Here is a 20,335-nt window from a genome sequence, read left to right as displayed (position 1 = left end):
CAAAAGCGAACGGAGGCGCATCGCAGGTTGCCTACCTTGCAGGCGCGGCGCGATCTTTACTCTCGTCGGTTGGTTTGGTTTGAATTTTGAGATTCGTTTCGCGTAAAGTGCGTAAAAGTGCGTGTGAGAAAGAGGAAGACTTGTTGGAAGGGGCAGAAAAAGGCGGGATTTTTGCGGTTTTCGCGGGAAAATCGTCTAGGCAAGATTTGTGTGAAAATAGTTTTGCCCCGGTGGATGAGGGCTCGTGTGGTATTATTTCGCGTGGTTTTTGTGGTTCTCGAGAAAACAATTCGATTGAAGTTTCTTGGTTGGGATTGTTGCTTTCTGTTTTAATTTTATTTGCTGGTAAGTTGTAAAAAGTGTTTGCTTGAGAGCGCCATGATTGTGGAGAAAATTGTGGAGTTCAGAAAGTATTTGTGAGATGAAATAAGGTAAGTTGAAAACGATTATTTGATAGGAAAGTCGTTCCAGTCTCAAATTATTTTTTTTTAGGCTTATTTTTTTAAGTTAAAAGCTGACCTATTAAAATATTTTTTGCATGACAATTTTTCAAAAATCAAAAGCTATTTATGTGTTGATGCAATAGAAATTAAGAGAAAAAAATAATTTGATTTATTTGGTTACAAAAATTGTATAATAATGAAAACCCAACTACATTTGTTCCTAAATTTATCATTAGTTTATGATGATTCATATTTTCACATCGAAGAATTGAGAAACTTGAGGCATCTTTTTTGAAAGAAAAAAAAACTGTGACTGAATCCTGAATAAAGCATTTCTTCGATCATGATTCCATTAATCATGTATCAGCAAATTTGATTCTTCCATTTTCTGTAACTAATGATTTGTAACAAAGAACCGAAAAGAAAATGCGTGATAAATAGAATTTTGTTTAATTTAAATTAAAAAAAGCCAATTTAGCAATTTAACAATTTAATAATTTAACAATTTAACAATTTAACAATTTAACAATTTAACAATTTAACAATTTAACAATTTAACAATTTAACAATTTAACAATTTAACAATTTAACAATTTAACAATTTAACAATTTAACAATTTAACAATTTAACAATTTAACAATTTAACAATTTAACAATTTAACAATTTAACAATTTAACAATTTAACAATTTAACAATTTAACAATTTAACAATTTAACAATTTAACAATTTAACAATTTAACAATTTAACAATTTAACAATTTAACAATTTAACAATTTAACAATTTAACAATTTAACAATTTAACAATTTAACAATTTAACAATTTAACAATTTAACAATTTAACAATTTAACAATTTAACAATTTAACAATTTAACAATTTAACAATTTAACAATTTAACAATTTAACAATTTAACAATTTAACAATTTAACAATTTAACAATTTAACAATTTAACAATTTAACAATTTAACAATTTAACAATTTAACAATTTAACAATTTAACAATTTAACAATTTAACAATTTAATAATTTAACAATTTAACAATTTAACAATCAAACAATCTAACAATTTAACAATTTAACAATTAAACAATTTAACAATTTAACAATTTAACAATTTAACAATTTAACAATTTAACAATTTAACAATTTAACAATTTAACAATTTAACAATTTAACAATTTAACAATTTAACAATTTAACAATTTAACAATTTAACAATTTAACAATTTAACAATTTAACAATTTAACAATTTAACAATTTAACAATTTAACAATTTAACAATTTAACAATTTAACAATTTAACAATTTAACAATTTAACAATTTAACAATTTAACAATTTAACAATTTAACAATTTAACAATTTAACAATTTAACAATTTAACAATTTAACAATTTAACAATTTAACAATTTAACAATTCAACAATTTAACAATTTAACAATTTAACAATTTAACAATTTAACAATTTAACAATTTAACAATTTAACAATTTAACAATTTAACATATTAACAATTTAACAATTTAACAATTTAAAATTTTAACAAATAAATTATTAACAATTTTACAAATAAATTATTAACAATTTAACAGTTTTTTTCAATTTTGTAAATTTTGTCAATTTTGACAATTTAGACAATTTAGACAATTTAGACAATTTAGACAATTTAGAAAATTTAGACAATTTAGACAATTTAGACAATTTAGACAATTTAGACAATTTTGACAATTAAGACAATTTTGACAATTTTGACAATTTAGACAATTTTGACAATTTTGACAATTTTGACAATTTTGACAATTTTGACAATTTTGACAATTTTGACAATTTTGACAATTTTGACAATTTTGACAATTTTGACAATTTTGACAATTTTGACAATTTCGACAATTTTGACAATTTCGACAATTTTGACAATTTTGACAATTTTGACAATTTTGACAATTTTGACAATTTTGACAATTTTGACAATTTTGACAATTTTGACAATTTTGACAATTTTGACAATTTTGACAATTTTGACAATTTTGACAATTTTGACAATTTTGACAATTTTGACAATTTTGACAATTTTGACAATTTTGACAATTTTGACAATTTTGACAATTTTGACAATTTTGACAATTTTGACAATTTTGACAATTTTGACAATTTTGACAATTTTGACAATTTTGACAATTTTGACAATTTTGACAATTTTGACAATTTTGACAATTTTGACAATTTTGACAATTTTGACAATTTTGACAATTTTGACAATTTTGACAATTTTGACAATTTTGACAATTTTGACAATTTTGACAATTTTGACAATTTTGACAATTTTGACAATTTTGACAATTTTGACAATTTTGACAATTTTGACAATTTTGACAATTTTGACAATTTTGACAATTTTGACAATTTTGACAATTTTGACAATTTTGACAATTTTGACAATTTTGACAATTTTGACAATTTTGACAATTTTGACAATTTTGACAATTTTGACAATTTTGACAATTTTGACAATTTTGACAATTTTGACAATTTTGACAATTTTGACAATTTTGACAATTTTGACAATTTTGACAATTTTGACAATTTTGACAATTTTGACAATTTTGACAATTTTGACAATTTTGACAATTTTGACAATTTTGACAATTTTGACAATTTTGACAATTTTGACAATTTTGGCAATTTTGACAATTTGACAATTTTGACAATTTTGACAATTTTGACAATTTTGACAATTTTGACAATTTTGACAATTTTGACAATTTTGACAATTTTGACAATTTTGACAATTTTGACAATTTTGACAATTTTGACAATTTTGACAATTTTGACAATTTTGACAATTTTGACAATTTTGACAACTTTGACAATTTTGACAATTTTGACAATTTTGACAATTTTGACAATTTTGACAATTTTGACAATTTTGACAATTTTGACAATTTTGACAATTTTGACAATTTTGACAATTTTGACAATTTTGACAATTTTGACAATTTTGACAATTTTGACAATTTTGACAATTTTGACAATTTTGACAATTTTGACAATTTTGACAATTTTGACAATTTTGACAATTTTGACAATTTTGACAATTTTGACAATTTTGACAATTTTGACAATTTTGACAATTTTGACAATTTTGACAATTTTGACAATTTTGACAATTTTGACAGTTTTCACAATTTTGACAATTTTTATAATTTTGACAATTTTGTCAATTTTGACAATTTTGACAATTTTGTCAATTTTGACAATTTTGACAATTTTGACAATTTTGACAATTTTGACAATTTTGACAATTTTGACAATTTTGACAATTTTGACAATTTTGACAATTTTGACAATTTTGACAATTTTGACAATTTTGACAATTTTGACAATTTTGACAATTTTGACAATTTTGACAATTTTGACAATTTTGACAATTTTGACAATTTTGACAATTTTGACAATTTTGACAATTTTGACAATTTTGACAATTTTGACAATTTTGACAATTTTGACAATTTTGACAATTTTGACAATTTTGACAATTTTGACAATTTTGACAATTTTGACAATTTTGACAATTTTGACAATTTTGACAATTTTGACAATTTTGACAATTTTGAAATTTTTGACAATTTTGAAATTTTTGACAATTTTGACAATTTTGACAATTTTGACAATTTTGACAATTTTGACAATTTTGACAATTTTGACAATTTTGACAATTTTGACAATTTTGACAATTTTGACAATTTTGACAATTTTGACAATTTTGACAATTTTGACAATTTTGACAATTTTGACAATTTTGACAATTTTGACAATTTTGACAATTTTGACAATTTTGACAATTTTGACAGTTTTCACAATTTTGACAATTTTTATAATTTTGACAATTTTGTCAATTTTGACAATTTTGACAATTTTGACAATTTTGACAATTTTGACAATTTTGACAATTTTGACAATTTTGACAATTTTGACAATTTTGACAATTTTGACAATTTTGACAATTTTGACAATTTTGACAATTTTGACAATTTTAACGATTTTGACAATTTTGACAATTTTGACAATTTTGACAATTTTGACAATTTTGACAATTTCGACAATTTTGACAATTTTGACAATTTTGACAATTTTGACAATTTTGACAATTTTGACAATTTTGATAATTTGAGTAAATGTAATACTCTTCTTGAGAAGATTCTCAAAAATACAAATCGTGATTGCACGTATTTTTAGACAAAAAAAAACAGCAAATTGCTTTCTCTAAACTACACTCTTAAACAAATCCGATCAATGCAACAATTTACCTTTTCCGATTTCCCTCAATCAAACCATCATCCTTGCTGTGTGTGACTTCATGACAACGTCTGTCATTGAAATCTTTTATTCATGACCGTTTTGTGTCGTCGTGCTCAGGGTGTGTTCGTTTCATGTTTTAAACCAACCACCAACCACCCTACAACAACAATATTGATAGTCCCTCAGAGAGAGAGCGATGACAATCATAAACTCGCATAGGAAAAACAACTGCAAAAAAAAATCCAGTTAGAGCAAAGACAAAATTCAAATCTGTCCATCTTCCGTCAACCGCACATGCGATAGGAAACAACTAGGACTGAAGGTAGAACCATAGACAATTGGATGTGAAAGTAAGAAATTTTGAAGTTGACAGAATATTAACGGCCAATTCAAAAACTCAAATTGTGAATTTAACACTATTCACCAAAAATTTCAAAACGCTGATTTATAATCTTTGATAAAACAGTCTTCCTCAAAGTTAAAACAACTACAAAGCGCCATGTGGTGACAACGAAGAGGATCCTTTTCCCCCTAGGAAAAAAAAGAGGAAACACTTTCTTCTGTATACGATTTCAATTTTCCAACGCAAATGATGGCTCAGCAAAAAAAACGCGAAAGCTAGCATTTGCAATTCCAAGTTTTGCTCGCGTTTTATTCACAGAATGAAATAGGGAAACTATTGTGGTCTCGCGAGGAAAACTTTTCTGTATTCATGTGTGATAATTTACCCCAACCTGACAAAAGCGTCGTTAAATGGGGATTCGAAAGCGACAAAAAATCGGGAAGGCATTAGTCAAATTATGGCGTGCTCGATACACGGTGATGCAAAGTTACTCGTTTTAAAGTCTTTTCTTAACTATTGTTTTATTGAAAAAAAAAGGCAAACCTTTGCTTTAATTGTTTTCTATGTTTTCTTTTCACAATTTTTTCAATCAAATTTGAGTTTATTTCTCACTCAAAGATAAAAAATACTCAAAGATGAGCTATTTGAGATCAGCGTGTATCCAAACTCGAGCAATTTTTTGTTTTGTTTTTGCAAAAACTGACTGAAATAACTAAAAAAAAACTATTTTGGATGAGCGTGTTTGTCATTAAGAGTGTAACTTACTCAAACTCGAGTAAAATTAGCAAAAAATGTGTTGAATTTACACGTTTAAAAAAATTCAAACCTCAATTTTAAGTTGCTTATTTTTTTTCAATTCAATAGTTCTAAATTAATGAAACAGATAACTTTTAAAACTAATTTTCGTCACTCGAGCAAAATGGGTACTATTTACCCAAAATTAGTTGCTTAAAATTTGACAAAGTCTAATTAAAAATAAATCAAAAATGTGCTATTATTAACAAGTGTCTTTGTTTTATATCTGTTTTAATGAAATATGAATGAATGAAAAATTGTTACAATTTACTCAAAATAAGTTGCTTCGGATTTGACAAAGTTGAATTGAAAATAAAAAATGTGCTATTATTAATTTGTCATTAAGAGTGTAACTTACTTAAAATCGAGTAAAATTAGCAAAAATTGTGTTGAATTTACACGTTTAAAAAAGTTCAAACCTCAATTTTAAGTTGTTTTTTTCAATTCAGCTGTCCAAAATTAATTAAACAGATAACTTTTTAATATAATTTTCGTCGCTACAAAAAATGGGTACAATTTACCCAAAATTAGTTGCTTAAAATTTGACAACGTCTAATTTAAAAAAAAAATCAAAAATGTGCTATTATTAGTAAGTGTCTTTGTTTTATTTCTGTTTTAATGAAATATGAGTGAGATATCTCAGAAATTATTAATTTTGAATGATCGTGTACACTTAACAAGTCCGTTCTTTTAGGGGGTCGGAAACGCCAAGCTCATTATTTTGTTGCGCCCCCATTTTAAGGTTTGGAAAGGGACGGCTTAACAAGTTTTTAACGTTCCCTACCCCTTTTGAACAAGAAATCCGTCATCGAATTTACAATGAGCTTAGGAAGTTGGGGGTTGGGGTAAGAGGCAATAGCCAAAAAGGGATGGCTATTCAGGGGACAGATATGTGAAGAAAACTGGACGGTTTTGAGAGCAGTAACATTCTGAAAGGGCTTTTTACATTAACTTATGCGTAGTCCTACGTCAAATTTGTTTTTGACCTTAGTTGATTTTATCTTTCCGATTTAGCGTGCACACTTTTCTGGACGTAAACAAATAGCTGTCACTTGAAGAAAAACTCCCAGTCTACTATGTTCGACCAACATCGAGCAATTTAACGATGATGCCGGCCCTACAAGTAAAAATTTTGTGCATTTCTAATAGGGTTCCACCCAAAATCAGCTTAAATGACCCCTTTTAAAATGCCACTTTCGAACGGGATTGCGGGTGCACCTTTTTGTCCACTGAATAAATTCCCTCCTCCTTCTTCAACGTCTTCTTCTTGGAATATGTCCCAGTGAAAGAACACACAATAATGTCACATGTTTGGAAAGTGGATCGGTCCCACACACACACGGTCACAAAACACTTGTGTACGTGCTTAAATGGCTTTTAATTCAGTCATCGAGAGGCGGTTTCCTATCGGGACGGGAAAACGGAAGTGTGTGTGTGAGGGAGGACTTATTGTGAATATGTCGTGAATTTTGTCGTGGGACGAGGACGCCGATTTTTCGGAAGGTTTGTTTCGCCTGATTTAACGTCCATTAAGGGGGAGAAGTCTAATAATGGAGCGATTTTTTAACAAATTCGGGTTTGAAGGACTTCCCGAGATAGAGGGGTGGATGGAGCGGGGGAAAGCATTTTTCACTATTGAATGTGGGGTTTGTTTAGGGGTTCGGATTTGGAATAAATTGATTTGTTTTTCCTTAAAATTGATTTCAACTCATTTTTACAATTTTAAATTTGAGAAAAGCTGAAAAGACAACATTTATTTTTATTTAAGCTGAAAATACTAAATCCAAAAGTGATCAAAACTGTTGAAATAATCCTTCCCATAACATCGCCACTCAGAAGGCACGTCGGTGATAATGGGAAATCATAGACAAATGGACATGACAATAAAAACAATCATTCTTAAAATTTTAAAAGCTAGCAATCACATGCAACATCTACACTGAGAATTGTGAAGTAGTATCTTGAGAAAAGTTTTCAAAGCGTCTTAAGCAAAAATGATTTGAAAATGTTGGGCTGTTGCGTGACAAAATATTTTTTATTGTATTTCATATGAATTATTTTTTTGATTTAAATGTCAAAATAAACAAAACAAAATAGTTTTTTTTTCAAATATTTCTCGTTACGACCTTTTGAAAAAAGCACCTTCGAATTTACAGCATCATCTACACCCTTACCAAAAATCATGATTTTCTGAGTTCAATATCATACTTTTTCATACGATTTTTTGAGTTCAGGTACTAGAACCAAAAAAATGGTAATATGGAAAATTCGTATGAAAAAGTGGGAACTCAGCAAATCATGATTTTCGGTTAGGGTGTATTACTGTTTACGTCTGAAACCACGTGGCACGTCAAATTTGACAAAAGTTTTTGCGGATACGTATTTAAAAAACTTATTTTTACTCATATTTCGTCATAGCCTAACTAACTTAGCGATGAGTATTGAAGTTTTTTGAAAATTCACCCAGAATTGAGTAAAAAGAAAACCATCCAAAGTAATTCTTGGAAAGGTTGATTTTTGTCGAAATCTGAGTTAAAATAACTCAAAAATAAGTTATCTGAAACAATCGTGTAGGAATACAGTTTTTAACATCTGTCAAACGCATGCAAAACAAAGCTTGGTGGTGAATTCTGATATGCTGAGGTGAGTTTCTAATTATTTATATTTACCGTTAAATTATAAATCAAAGGTTTCATAATAGATTTAAATCGTTTTTATTGTGCTTTAGCGTTATTTTCAAATAATGTTTTTTTATTTGCATTTATTTTAGACCAATACACTCTCAAATTAAAACTAAACGCTTTTTTTTCCTTACAGACCGCTCACCTGCCAAAACCACAATGGCAGCCAGCAACCAACTCACCATAATGGGAAAACTCATTAGTGTCAATCCCATTAGAATGGTGGCGTTTGTCGTTCTCCTCCTGGTTGGATCATTTCCAATTCCGTAAGTGTATGAAATTTAAATGGGGCATAAACTCTAAAATGGAGTCAAAATTGACTGCCAAATGCTGTAATTTAGCAAACTCAGATATTAAAACTTTAATTGATCCTCTCGCAGTTTAACCCACTTTTGCGTAGAATTCCGTTCCGTTCGACATGCAATCCTCACTCACGTGGAGCGGGTTTGTGTAACAAGTTTCGTGCCCCCAAGGTGCGTGTTGGCACCTTTCAAACCGATGAAAAGTTAACAATTGAAACTCTTTCCGCCGTGCAGGTGGGGAACCTTACAAATGTGCTCGTTCTGTTGTTGTGCGGTTCGGTTCCGCCCTCGAGGGGGCAAAAAAGCATCGGATGCACTTCCCTTCCAGGGATCATAGTTTATTTTTGCTCGAGAACTTTACAGTTGGTAGTGGCTAGCTGGAAATTTCAAGATTTTGATTTAAAAAAACCTAAAATTTAACGATTAATAAGTAATTCCACGTCAGCGTGTAGCCAGTTTCACGTTGTAAACAAACAGCTGTCACTTTTCAACATCGAGCAGTTTTTCGATGATGTCGGTCCACAAAATCATGAAATTTCTTACTGGGTTGTCCATTTAGTGAACGCCCCCTGTGCAAACCTTTAAAGTGCTTACAGCGAAACATTTTATTGCATTTTTCCAGTGAGAAGCTGTTTTCCTCATGACAGAAGAAAAAAAGCACATACAGGAAACAAGATACACGTTTATTGAAAATTTTTATTACACTTCGTCGTTGCAACTCTCGAGGAGAATTTTATTCCGGAATGGGGGGGAGAGGTCCTCCACACGTGCAACAGCTCGAAAGTGCACGTGTCAAAAACACGAATCGTTTTGCTGCAATATTGCATCTTGGATCAAATGTCGAACATCTTTTTGGAAGAATGCCTGCATTTGGGCGTTTTTTTTTTTTCTTTCTTTCAATTCTCCCTTCTCTGATCGATCCACGCAGATGATTTCGGGGTCTCGCTTGGCTGACGCTTCTAATTGATTAGATTTTATTTATTGATCGTAAAGTGTGATTCTAATTTTGGAGGACTGGCCTCCGGAAAACTGTGTTTTCCGTAATGAGTCGATAGATTTTTGGTGTTAGCTACAAAATGTAGGACAACGCCAGAACGCGCCAAATTGAGACATCATTTATGGAAGCAATTTCGATGCGAAAAGGGTTCGGTGAGAAAAAGGGATTTTGGATGACAGTAATGTCACAGCCAAACAGACGAAAGTTTGACAATTTTGTCAATATTGACAATATTGACAATTTTGACATTTTTGAAAATTTTGACTATTTTGACAATTTTGACAATTTTGACAATTTTGACAATTTTGACAATTTTGACAATTTTGACAATTTTGACAATTTTGACAATTTTGACAATTTTGACAATTTTGACAATTTTGACAATTTTGACAATTTTGACAATTTTGACAATTTTGACAATTTTGACAATTTTGACAATTTTGACAATTTTGACAATTTTGACAATTTTGACAATTTTGACAATTTTGACAATTTTGACAATTTTGACAATTTTGACAATTTTGACAATTTTGACAATTTTGACAATTTTGACAATTTTAACAATTTTGACAATTTTGACAATTTTGACAATTTTGACAATTTTGACAATTTTGACAATTTTGATAATTTTGACAATTTTGACAATTTTGACAATTTTGACAATTTTGACAATTTTGACAATTTTGACAATTTTGACGATTTTGACAATTTTGACAATTTTGACAATTTTGACAATTTTGACAATTTTGACAATTTTGACAAATTTGACAAATTTGACAATTTTGACAATTTTGACAATTTTGACAATTTTGACAATTTTGACAATTTTGACAATTTTGTCAATTTTGACAATTTTGACAATTTTGACAATTTTGACAATTTTTACAATTTTGACAATTTTGACAATTTTGACAATTTTGACAATTTTGACAATTTTGACAATTTTGACAATTTTGACAATTTTAACAATTTTGACAATTTTAACAATTTTGACAATTTTGACAATTTTGACAATTTTGACAATTTTGACAATTTTGACAATTTTGACAATTTTGACAATTTTGACAATTTTGACAATTTTGACAATTTTGACAATTTTGACAATTTTGACAATTTTGACAATTTTGACAATTTTGACAATTTTGACAATTTTGACAATTTTGACAATTTTGACAATTTTGACAATTTTGACAATTTTGACAATTTTGACAATTTTGACAATTTTGACAATTTTGAAAATTTTGACAATTTTGACAATTTTGACAATTTTGACAATTTTGACAATTTTGACAATTTTGGCAATTTTGACAATTTTGAAAATTTTGACAATTTTGACAATTTTGACAATTTTGACAATTTTGACAATTTTGACAATTTTGACAATTTTGACAATTTTGACAATTTTGACAATTTTGACAATTTTGACAATTTTGACAACTTTGACAATTTTGACAATTTTGACAATTTTGACAATTTTGACAATTTTGACAATTTTAACAATTTTATTTTGACACATTCGTTATTTGCTTCTCTAAATTTTTTATTCCAAATAAATATCACGTGAATTTCTGTTTATTTCAAATATTTAGACCTTTCAAAACCCGTAGAATAAATTATTAATTTAAAAAAAATCAATAGGAAAACAAAATAGGACTGTATTTTGCTCTGAAATGAGTTAAAGTTCAATAACTCAGTGATTTTGCCTTTTTCTCTAAAAAGTCATAAAAGTCAATTTAATTAAAATTCAAAACCAAATCATCACTCAATGACGGCAAAGTTTCACCACCAGTCAACCCGAACCAGTGTCAATCGGAAAACTTTCATAAGCTGACACAAAACCCCTAACCAAAAATTCCTGGAAGTCTCACCAAACCCCAACTGTTGCTGCCCACCGAAGTGAAAACATCAAAAAACTTCTCCCCTAGCAAGATTCTGCGCCCTCTATTTGCATCATCCCGTAGCCCTAACCTATTAATAATCTGTCCGGCAGCTAATTAACACGCTTGCCATAATTCACCACCCCCCAGTGTCCAGCAAAGACTAATGGAGTCCATCACCGTTGAAAAAGAGACCAAATCAATTTCGTAATTGAAGGTCGAAGACCGCTCAAATGAACTTGAACAGGGAAAAAAGATGAAAGCGAACCGTATCGAAAGTGACAGTCCTTGACAAATCGGAGGGCACGGAAAGGTGTGAGGGGGCTTTTCTTTAAGGCGAAAAAGTGACAGGTCGCCATAATGGCGGCTAAGTCGACTTTTTGGATTGTTTTAGAAAGGTTCCGCTAGTGGCGCTGCGCGCGCTGAAGGGTGACAGTTAATCAACTGTCAAAGTGTGATTTTATAGCAGCCGACATTATGGCAAACTTAGTTTTTCTTCGTTAAAAGCGTCATTTATGAAGATTTTTCAACGAAACAACAATTTTTCCGTGCTTTTCTCGATTTTACTTTCCCTCCGCCGCGAAAGTAAGAGGCAGTCATCTTCATCGTTTTGGAAGAGGGCGTCTGTTGGAGTGAAACGCCCAACCATTTCTAGTATACGCCATATTAATGTTGGGCACGTTTCCTCTAGCTGCCTCGTGCACGTGACTTTGGGCGGGAAAAGCGCGCGAAACCCCTTTCTGTTCTGGCATTGTTATTCATGAGCAACATATTGCTCTCTTTTTTTCCTTCTCGCTTCGGCGGTGGGAAAAAACGAGGAAAAATGCCGCAGCTTTTGAAATGTAATCCAATGTAAACACAAATTTCGTTTTCGAATAAAGTGGCATGATTTGGTGGTTTCGAATGAACTTGTTTCGATTGTTGCTTTCGACGCGTGTCACCTTTGAAGCAACTTACATTGCTCCCCGAAGGGTTTTGCCATAATCTTTTTATAGCACGTCACCTGCTTTTTTCAAATTCTAAACAGCTAGGCTCGTGCACTGAACCTGAAAACCACCAAGAAAACGGAATAATTTCAAAACTAATTAAAAGCAAACCAGAGTGGAAAAACAAGTTTCAAAACCGGAAACAGAATGCGACAGAAAGAGAGGAGGACGTGAATTGCAAAGTATTTTCCGCAAAATAGTTCCGTCCGTCCCAAGGGGCAGATGTTTATCCTGTTTTTCATAAATCTGGCTGGTATGCGAAGGTCATGACGGGGGAAGTTTGCTGGCCGCGGGCGATCTAATGGAAGTATGTGATGGTTGGAGAGTCGTTTTCAATGAGTTAGAGTTACAGCGAGAGGGAAGGGATCTGTGATGGATTTCGTTGGTTTTAGAGTGAAAACGGGTTAGAGAAAATTAAAGTATCTGAAAAATACAAATTATTCAAGTGTCTCATGTTCAAATTGTCTAATTGTCTAATTTTCTAATTGTATCATTGTCTCATTGTCTCATTGTCTCATTGTCTCATTGTCTCATTGTCTCATTGTCTCATTGTCTCATTGTCTCATTATCTCATTGTCTCATTGTCCCATTGTCTCAATGTCTCATTGTCTCATTGTCTCATTGTCTCATTGTCTCACTTTCTCAATGTCTTATTGTCTCATAGTCTCATTGCCTCATTGTCTCATTTTCTCACTATCTCATTGTATTATTGTCTCATTGTCTCATTGTCTCATTGTCTTATTGTCTCATTGTCTCATTGTCTCATTGTCTCATTTTCTCATTGCCTCGTTGTTTCTGGCATTCCTGTTGTTGTCTCATTTCTCACTTTCTCACTGTCTCATTGTCTTATTGTCCCATTTTCTCAATGTCTGAAAATTTGAGTTTTTACGGTACTATGTCAAAATTTCAGTATTTTCCAAAAAATCTTCTAATAAATTAAAAAAGCAGTCGAAATTTCAATTCGTTTGATAACCATATTACAAATTTTGAAAATTTTAATAATTTCAAAAAAAAAATACGGTATTTTGTGCAAAATTTAGAATTTCCTAAAATTGATTAGAGACCAAGTGAAAAAGCATACCAAATTTTGCTTCGTTTGATACCCATATCGCGAAGTTTGATAATTTGAGTATTTTCGAAAAAGAAATACGGTAATTTGTGAAAATTTAAGTGTTTTGCAAAAATAACTCTAATAAAAATTGAAAAAGCATACTAAATTTCAAATCATTTGATACCCATATTGCAAATAATGAAAATTTGAGTATTTGAGAAAAAAACGGTGATTTGCGAAAATTATTTAAAAAAAAGATATTTTGGGAAAATTTTAAAGTTTCCAAAAAAAAACTCTAATAAAGTAAAAAGCATACCAAGCTTCGTTTGATAGGGATTGCATGTTTTGAAAATTTTAGTATTTTCGACAAAATAAGGTAATATGTGAAAAAGTATTTAAACAAAAACTATAATAAAAATTGAAAAAGCAAACGAAATTTCAAATCGTTTGATACTCATATTGCAAATTTTCAAAATTTGAGTATTTGGGAAAAATACGGTATTTTGCAAAAATAAACAAAAATATTTGGGAAAATTTTAGAGTTTCCAAAACAACTCTGAAAAAGTAAAAATCATAGCAAATTTCGCTTTGTTTGATACACGCAGAAAAATATTTTGTAGAATCAGCCTCTACGAGGTTTGAATCAAAAAATTTTTTGTTGAATATAATCAACGCCGATTTTGCGTTGAAACAAACCTTGATTTTCTCAATTCCACAAAAGTCTTTTGTTGTTTCGAAAAAGCTGCTTTGACGTTTAGCGTTGATTCAACAAAAATAATGATTTTCAAATCAACAAAACGTTTTGTTGATTCAAATATGCCTTATTTTTCTGCGTGTAGGTATTGCATAATTTGAAAATTTGAGTATTATCGACAAATTAAGGTAATTTGTGAAAATTTTAGTATTCAAAAAACTATCATTAAAATGGAAAATGCAAACGAAATTTCAGATCGTTTGATACACATATTTTTTTATTTGAAAATTTGAGTATTTTTGAACAAATAAGGTATTTTGCAAAAAAATAGCATAATAAAAAAAATGCTCTTATAAATTGAAAAAGCATAGAAAATTTTAATTTGTTTGAATCCATATTGCATATTTTAAAAAAATTGTTTATTTTCGAAAAAAATACGGTATGCTGTGAAAATTATAAAATTTTATAACAAAATCTATAATAAAACTTGAAAAAGCATACAAAGTTTCATATTGCAAATTTTGAAAAATTTGGGTGATTTCGAAAAAATACGGTATTTTTCGAAAATTTTAGAATTTTCAAAAAAATCTCCAATAAAGTGAAAAAGCATAATTTTGACAATTTTGACGATTTTGACAATTTTAACGATTTTGACAATTTTGACAATTTTGACATTTTTGACAATTTCGACAATTTTGACAATTTTGACAATTTTGACAATTTTGACAATTTGGACAATTTTGACAATTTTGACAATTTTGACAATTTTGACAATTTTGACAATTTTGACAATTTTGACAATTTTGACAATTTTGACAATTTTGACAATTTTGACAATTTTGACAATTTTGACAATTTTGACAATTTTGACAATTTTGACAATTTTGACAATTTTGACAATTTTGACAATTTTGACAATTTTGACAATTTTGACAATTTTCACAATTTTGACAATTTTGACAATTTTGACAATTTTGACAATTTTGACAATTTTGACAATTTTGACAATTTTGACAATTTTGACAATTTTGACAATTTTGACAATTTTGACAATTTTGACAATTTTGACAATTTTGACAATTTTGACAATTTTGACAATTTTGACAATTTTGACAATTTTGACAATTTTGACAATTTTGACAATTTTGACAATTTTGACAATTTTGACAATTTTGACAATTTTGACAATTTTGACAATTTTGACAATTTTGACAATTTTGACAATTTTGACAATTTTGACAATTTTGACAATTTTGACAATTTTGACAATTTTGACAATTTTGACAATTTTGACAATTTTGACAATTTTGACAATTTTGACAATTTTGACAATTTTGACAATTTTGACAATTTTGACAATTTTGACAATTTTGACAATTTTGACAATTTTGACAATTTTGACAATTTTGACAATTTTGACAATTTTGACAATTTTGACAATTTTGACAATTTTGACAATTTTGACAATTTTGACAATTTTGACAATTTTGACAATTTTGACAATTTTGACAATTTTGACAATTTTGACAATTTTGACAATTTTGACAATTTTGACAATTTTGACAATTTTGACAATTTTGACAATTTTGACAATTTTGACAATTTTGACAATTTTGACAATTTTGACAATTTTGACAATTTTGACAATTTTGACAATTTTGACAATTTTGACAATTTTGACAATTTTGACAATTTTGACAATTTTGACAATTTTGACAATTTTGACAATTTTGTCAATTTTGACAATTTTGACAATTTTGACAATTTTGACAATTTTGACAATTTTGACAATTTTGACAATTTTGACAATTTTGACAATTTTGACAATTTTGACAATTTTGACAATTTTGACAATTTTGACAATTTTAACAATATTGACAATTTTGACAATTTTGACAATTTTGACAATTTTGACAATTTTGACAATTTTGACAATTTTGACAATTTTGACAATTTTGACAATTTTGACAATTTTGACAATTTTGACAATTTTGACAATTTTGACAATTTTGACAATTTTGACAATGTTGACAATTTTGATTATGTTGACAATTTTGATAATTTAGACAATTTTGACAATTTTGACAATTTTGACAATTTTGACAATTTTGACAATTTTGACAATTTTGTCAATTTTGACAATTCTAACAATTTTAACTATTTTGACAATTTTGACAATTTTGACAATTATGACAATTTTGACAATTTTGACAATTTTGACAATTTTGACAATTTTGACAATTTTGACAATTTTGAAAATTTTGAAAATTTTGAAAATTTTGAAAATTTTGAAAATTTTGACAATTTTGACAATTTTGACAATTTTGACAATTTTGACAATTTTGACAATTTTGACAATTTTGACAATTTTGACAATTTTGACAATTTTGACAATTTAGACAATTTAGACAATTTTGACAATTTTGACAATTTTAACAATTTTGACAATTTTGACAATTGTGACAATTTTGACAATTTTGACAATTTTGACAATTTTGACAATTTTGACAATTTTGGCAATTTTGACAATTTTGACAATTTTGACAATTTTGACAATTTTGACAATTTTAACAATTTTGACAATTTTGACAATTTTGACAATTTTGACAATTTTGACAATTTTGACAATTTTGACAATTTTGACAATTTTGACAATTTTGACAATTTTGACAATTTTGACAATTTTGACAATTTTGACAATTTTGACATTTTTTACAAAGCTATTATATTTTGTCTCATTGTCTTTATTCTGTTGACAACTTGTGAGCCGTTTCAAATTACATCAAATTACGACTCCTTCCTGCTCACAGTTACACAATTACACCATCGATTATCACGCTGAATCGCTGCACCACTTGCTCGGCAGCAGTTAATCTATATTAGGATGAGTAAAAGTCGACAACGTGCAAATTATGTGCTCGAGAACTGCTGGCGAGTGGAAAAAAGTGGGCACGTGATCCTTCAGCGCCCAGCAGGATGATGCCCCAAAGGAACGAGACCTCCTTCAGACAAGCCATGGATGCACTCTTGTGCATCACATGTTCTAGGAAGAAGAAAAAAAAGCAACATAATTGCTGCCGCTGCGAAGGACATTCCACCCACCCCCTTGGACGACCTTCGTCCTTGCTGCTTTCCGTTTAAGCGTGTAAAACGAAACTTTAAACCCCATCACTTCATTATGCGCTTGGAAAGCGACCCATCAACATTTAAATTTCAAGTGATTTTATGCAATTTTCGTTTCATCTTTTTTTTGCTGTCCTTTCTGAAAGCTCTTTTGACGAGCCGGCTCGGTAGAGCAGCTGGCAACACTGGCTTGGTCTAAACCAAGGGGGTTGTCAGTATTTTGCACTCGTTTGATTTAATTTGTGTGTCGGAATGGTTTCGGTTGCATTTTGAACGTGCTGCAGCAGGATTTGAAACATGGCTGGCATTATTCAGATTAAATGCAAAACTCAACCTTGTAGTTTGTGGTGGAACAATTAAAAGTAGTGAGGAGAAGGACGATTTCGTTCTGTGACAATCCTGGAAGTTTGTGATTTTCTGTGTCCTCTTATTTTTTTTTAGTTTTTTAATGTTCTTTGATTTTTTTTTTCAGAATTTTCAATAAATTATTATTACACTTAAACCTAACTGTAATCCTTACTTTACTATACTTAACTTTGAGTAAAATATAATCCCAATTCACCTGCCAGTTTTCAGATTACTGCAGTCACTGACTGGTTGTCCTGGTCAAACCACTACAGAAAATGCTAGAGTCCTCTCCGCTCTTCCGTGGTCCCCCACCGTGATTACAACAGTTTTAATTGCTGCGCTGTCTGTTTGTCATATTTCCACCACTCTTTTCCATCAAACCAAGCCTTAAATTTCATAGACAAATAGATTTAATTTAAAAAAAAACTCAATTTTTTATAATTTCTACTCTTTTTACATATAGCTAAAATTCGGTAATAATTCATAAGAGTGTTTTTAAATTGACAGTTACACGCTGACAAGAAGTTGACTTAATTATTATGTTTTAGCAATTTTGTTTCTTCTTATCTATGCCAAAAAAAAAAATCAAGTTGGCAATGTGTTCTACGCTACCAACCCTGAAAAGGGAAGTAGTTGTTGTCAAAACGGATGAGGAACCCCACTCTGACTTAAATGATGATGATGATGATGACGGCAATGACGATTCTCCCCCTCTCCAGCCCCCCTCTTTTGGATGGGTGATTAAGTGGAGCAATAGTACTAGAGTGAGGTGCGCTCAATTTACCGCAGACGGTTTGGTTTCAAGCTTATTGTTGTTCGTTTTGGAAGAAGGAAAAAAATAAAGTTGCAAAAATAAAGTGGAAATGAGGACAACCGGAAGTACGTAAGATTGAAGAGTTGAAACGGGCGAGTTGTTGACTCGTGGGCCACATTTTCTACTAGGGATCTAGTTGAAGGGACCACACAAGATTTAAAGAAGCTGCTATCACCTAAGTATTTTGGAGCTAGTTTTCTTAACCCAAACAAAGAAAAGATCAATGTTGGCATTCGGCAAAGCCTCGTAACATTACTTTACAATTTTAGTTTTTGTCATTTTTATTGTCATTTTGTGCTTTTTGATTTTTGTGTTTTTTTGTGATTTTTGTGGTTTTTTGTGATTTTTGTGATATTTGTGATTTTTGTGATTTTGCCAAGTTTTGTGATGTTTGTGATTTTTTTTTATTTTTTTGTTTTTTTTTTTGTATCTTTTATGTGTTTTTTTTTTGCTTTTTTGTGTTTTTTTTTTTTGCTTTTTTGTGTTTTTTTTTTTTTGCTTTTTTGTGTTTTTTTTTTGGATTTTTCTGAGTTTTATGATTTTTCGGATTTTTGTAATTTTTCTGTTTTTTTTGTGATTTTTGTATTTTTTTTATGTTTTATTGTGTTTTTTTTGTGTTACATGTGTTTTTGTGTTTTTTCGTGATTTTGTGTTTTTTGTTTCTTTTTGTGTTTTTTTTTTTGTATCTTTTTTGTGTTTTTGTTTTGTTTTTTTTTGTTTTTTTTTTGTGTTTTTTTGGTTTTTTTGTGTTTTTTTTTTTGTGTTTCTTTTTTTTGTTTTTGGTGTTTTTTGTGTTTTTTTGTCTTTTTTGTGTTTTATGTTTTTTTTTCATTTTTTGTGATTTTTGTGATTAATGTGGTTTATGTTATTTTAGTGGTTTGTTTAATTTTAGTGATTTTTTCGGAGTTTTGTAAATTTCGAGTTTGTTTGTTTTGTTTATGTGTTTTTTGTGTGTTTTTGTGTTTTTTGGTGTTCTTTTGTGTTTTTTATTTTTTTTTTGTGTTTTTTGTGTTTTTTTTTGTTTTTTTTTTGTGTTTTTGTAGTTTTTTTTTAATTTTTTGTGATTTTTGTAATTTTTGTGATTCATGTAATTTTAGTGATTTTTCTGAGTGTTGAATTTTTTGAGTTTTTTGTTTTTTTTTGTGTTTTTTTTTGCTTGTTAGTGTATTTTTTGTGATTTTTCTGAGTATTTAGATTTTGCTGTTTTTTTTCGATTTTTGTGATAGTTGTGATTTTTGTGCTTTGGTGTTTTTTGTGTTTTTGTGTTTTTTTTTTTGTGTTTTTGTTTTTTTGTGTGTTTTTCGTGCTTTTTGTGTTTTTTTTTTTTTTTTTTTGTTTTTTTGTTTTTTTGTGTTTTTTGTGTTTTTTTTGTTTTTTTTTGTTTCTTTTTCTGGTTTTTTATCATTTTTGTGATGTTTTTTTTTGTGGTTTTGTGATTTTTTTTTTTTCATTTTTTGATTTAAGTGATTTTTGTGATTTTTGTGATTTTTGTAATTTGTGTGATTTTAGTGATTTATGTGATTTTTGAGATTTATGTGATCTTTGTGGTTTATGTGATTTTTGTGATTTTTATGA

At 29.2% G+C, this 20,335-nt stretch overlaps 1 protein-coding gene across 1 annotated transcript in view; it reads left to right on the top strand.

Moving 5' to 3' along the window:
* LOC6042758 (gamma-aminobutyric acid receptor subunit alpha-6) overlaps nucleotides 1-20,335 on the top strand; it is a 37,758-nt gene continuing 17,423 nt past the window's right edge. Inside the window, exons 1-2 of the mRNA XM_038249113.1 lie at nucleotides 1-431; nucleotides 8,705-8,834. Of these exons, the coding sequence (XP_038105041.1) occupies nucleotides 8,728-8,834 (107 nt within the window). The 5' untranslated portion in view covers nucleotides 1-431; nucleotides 8,705-8,727. The remainder of the gene's footprint in view (nucleotides 432-8,704; nucleotides 8,835-20,335) is intronic.

The sequence above is a fragment of the Culex quinquefasciatus genome, chromosome 1, assembly GCF_015732765.1.
Source record: "Culex quinquefasciatus strain JHB chromosome 1, VPISU_Cqui_1.0_pri_paternal, whole genome shotgun sequence".
Classification (NCBI taxonomy): Eukaryota; Metazoa; Arthropoda; class Insecta; order Diptera; family Culicidae; genus Culex; species Culex quinquefasciatus.
Note: the sequence above shows the minus strand (reverse complement) of the source record. Positions and strands in the feature narration are given on the sequence as shown.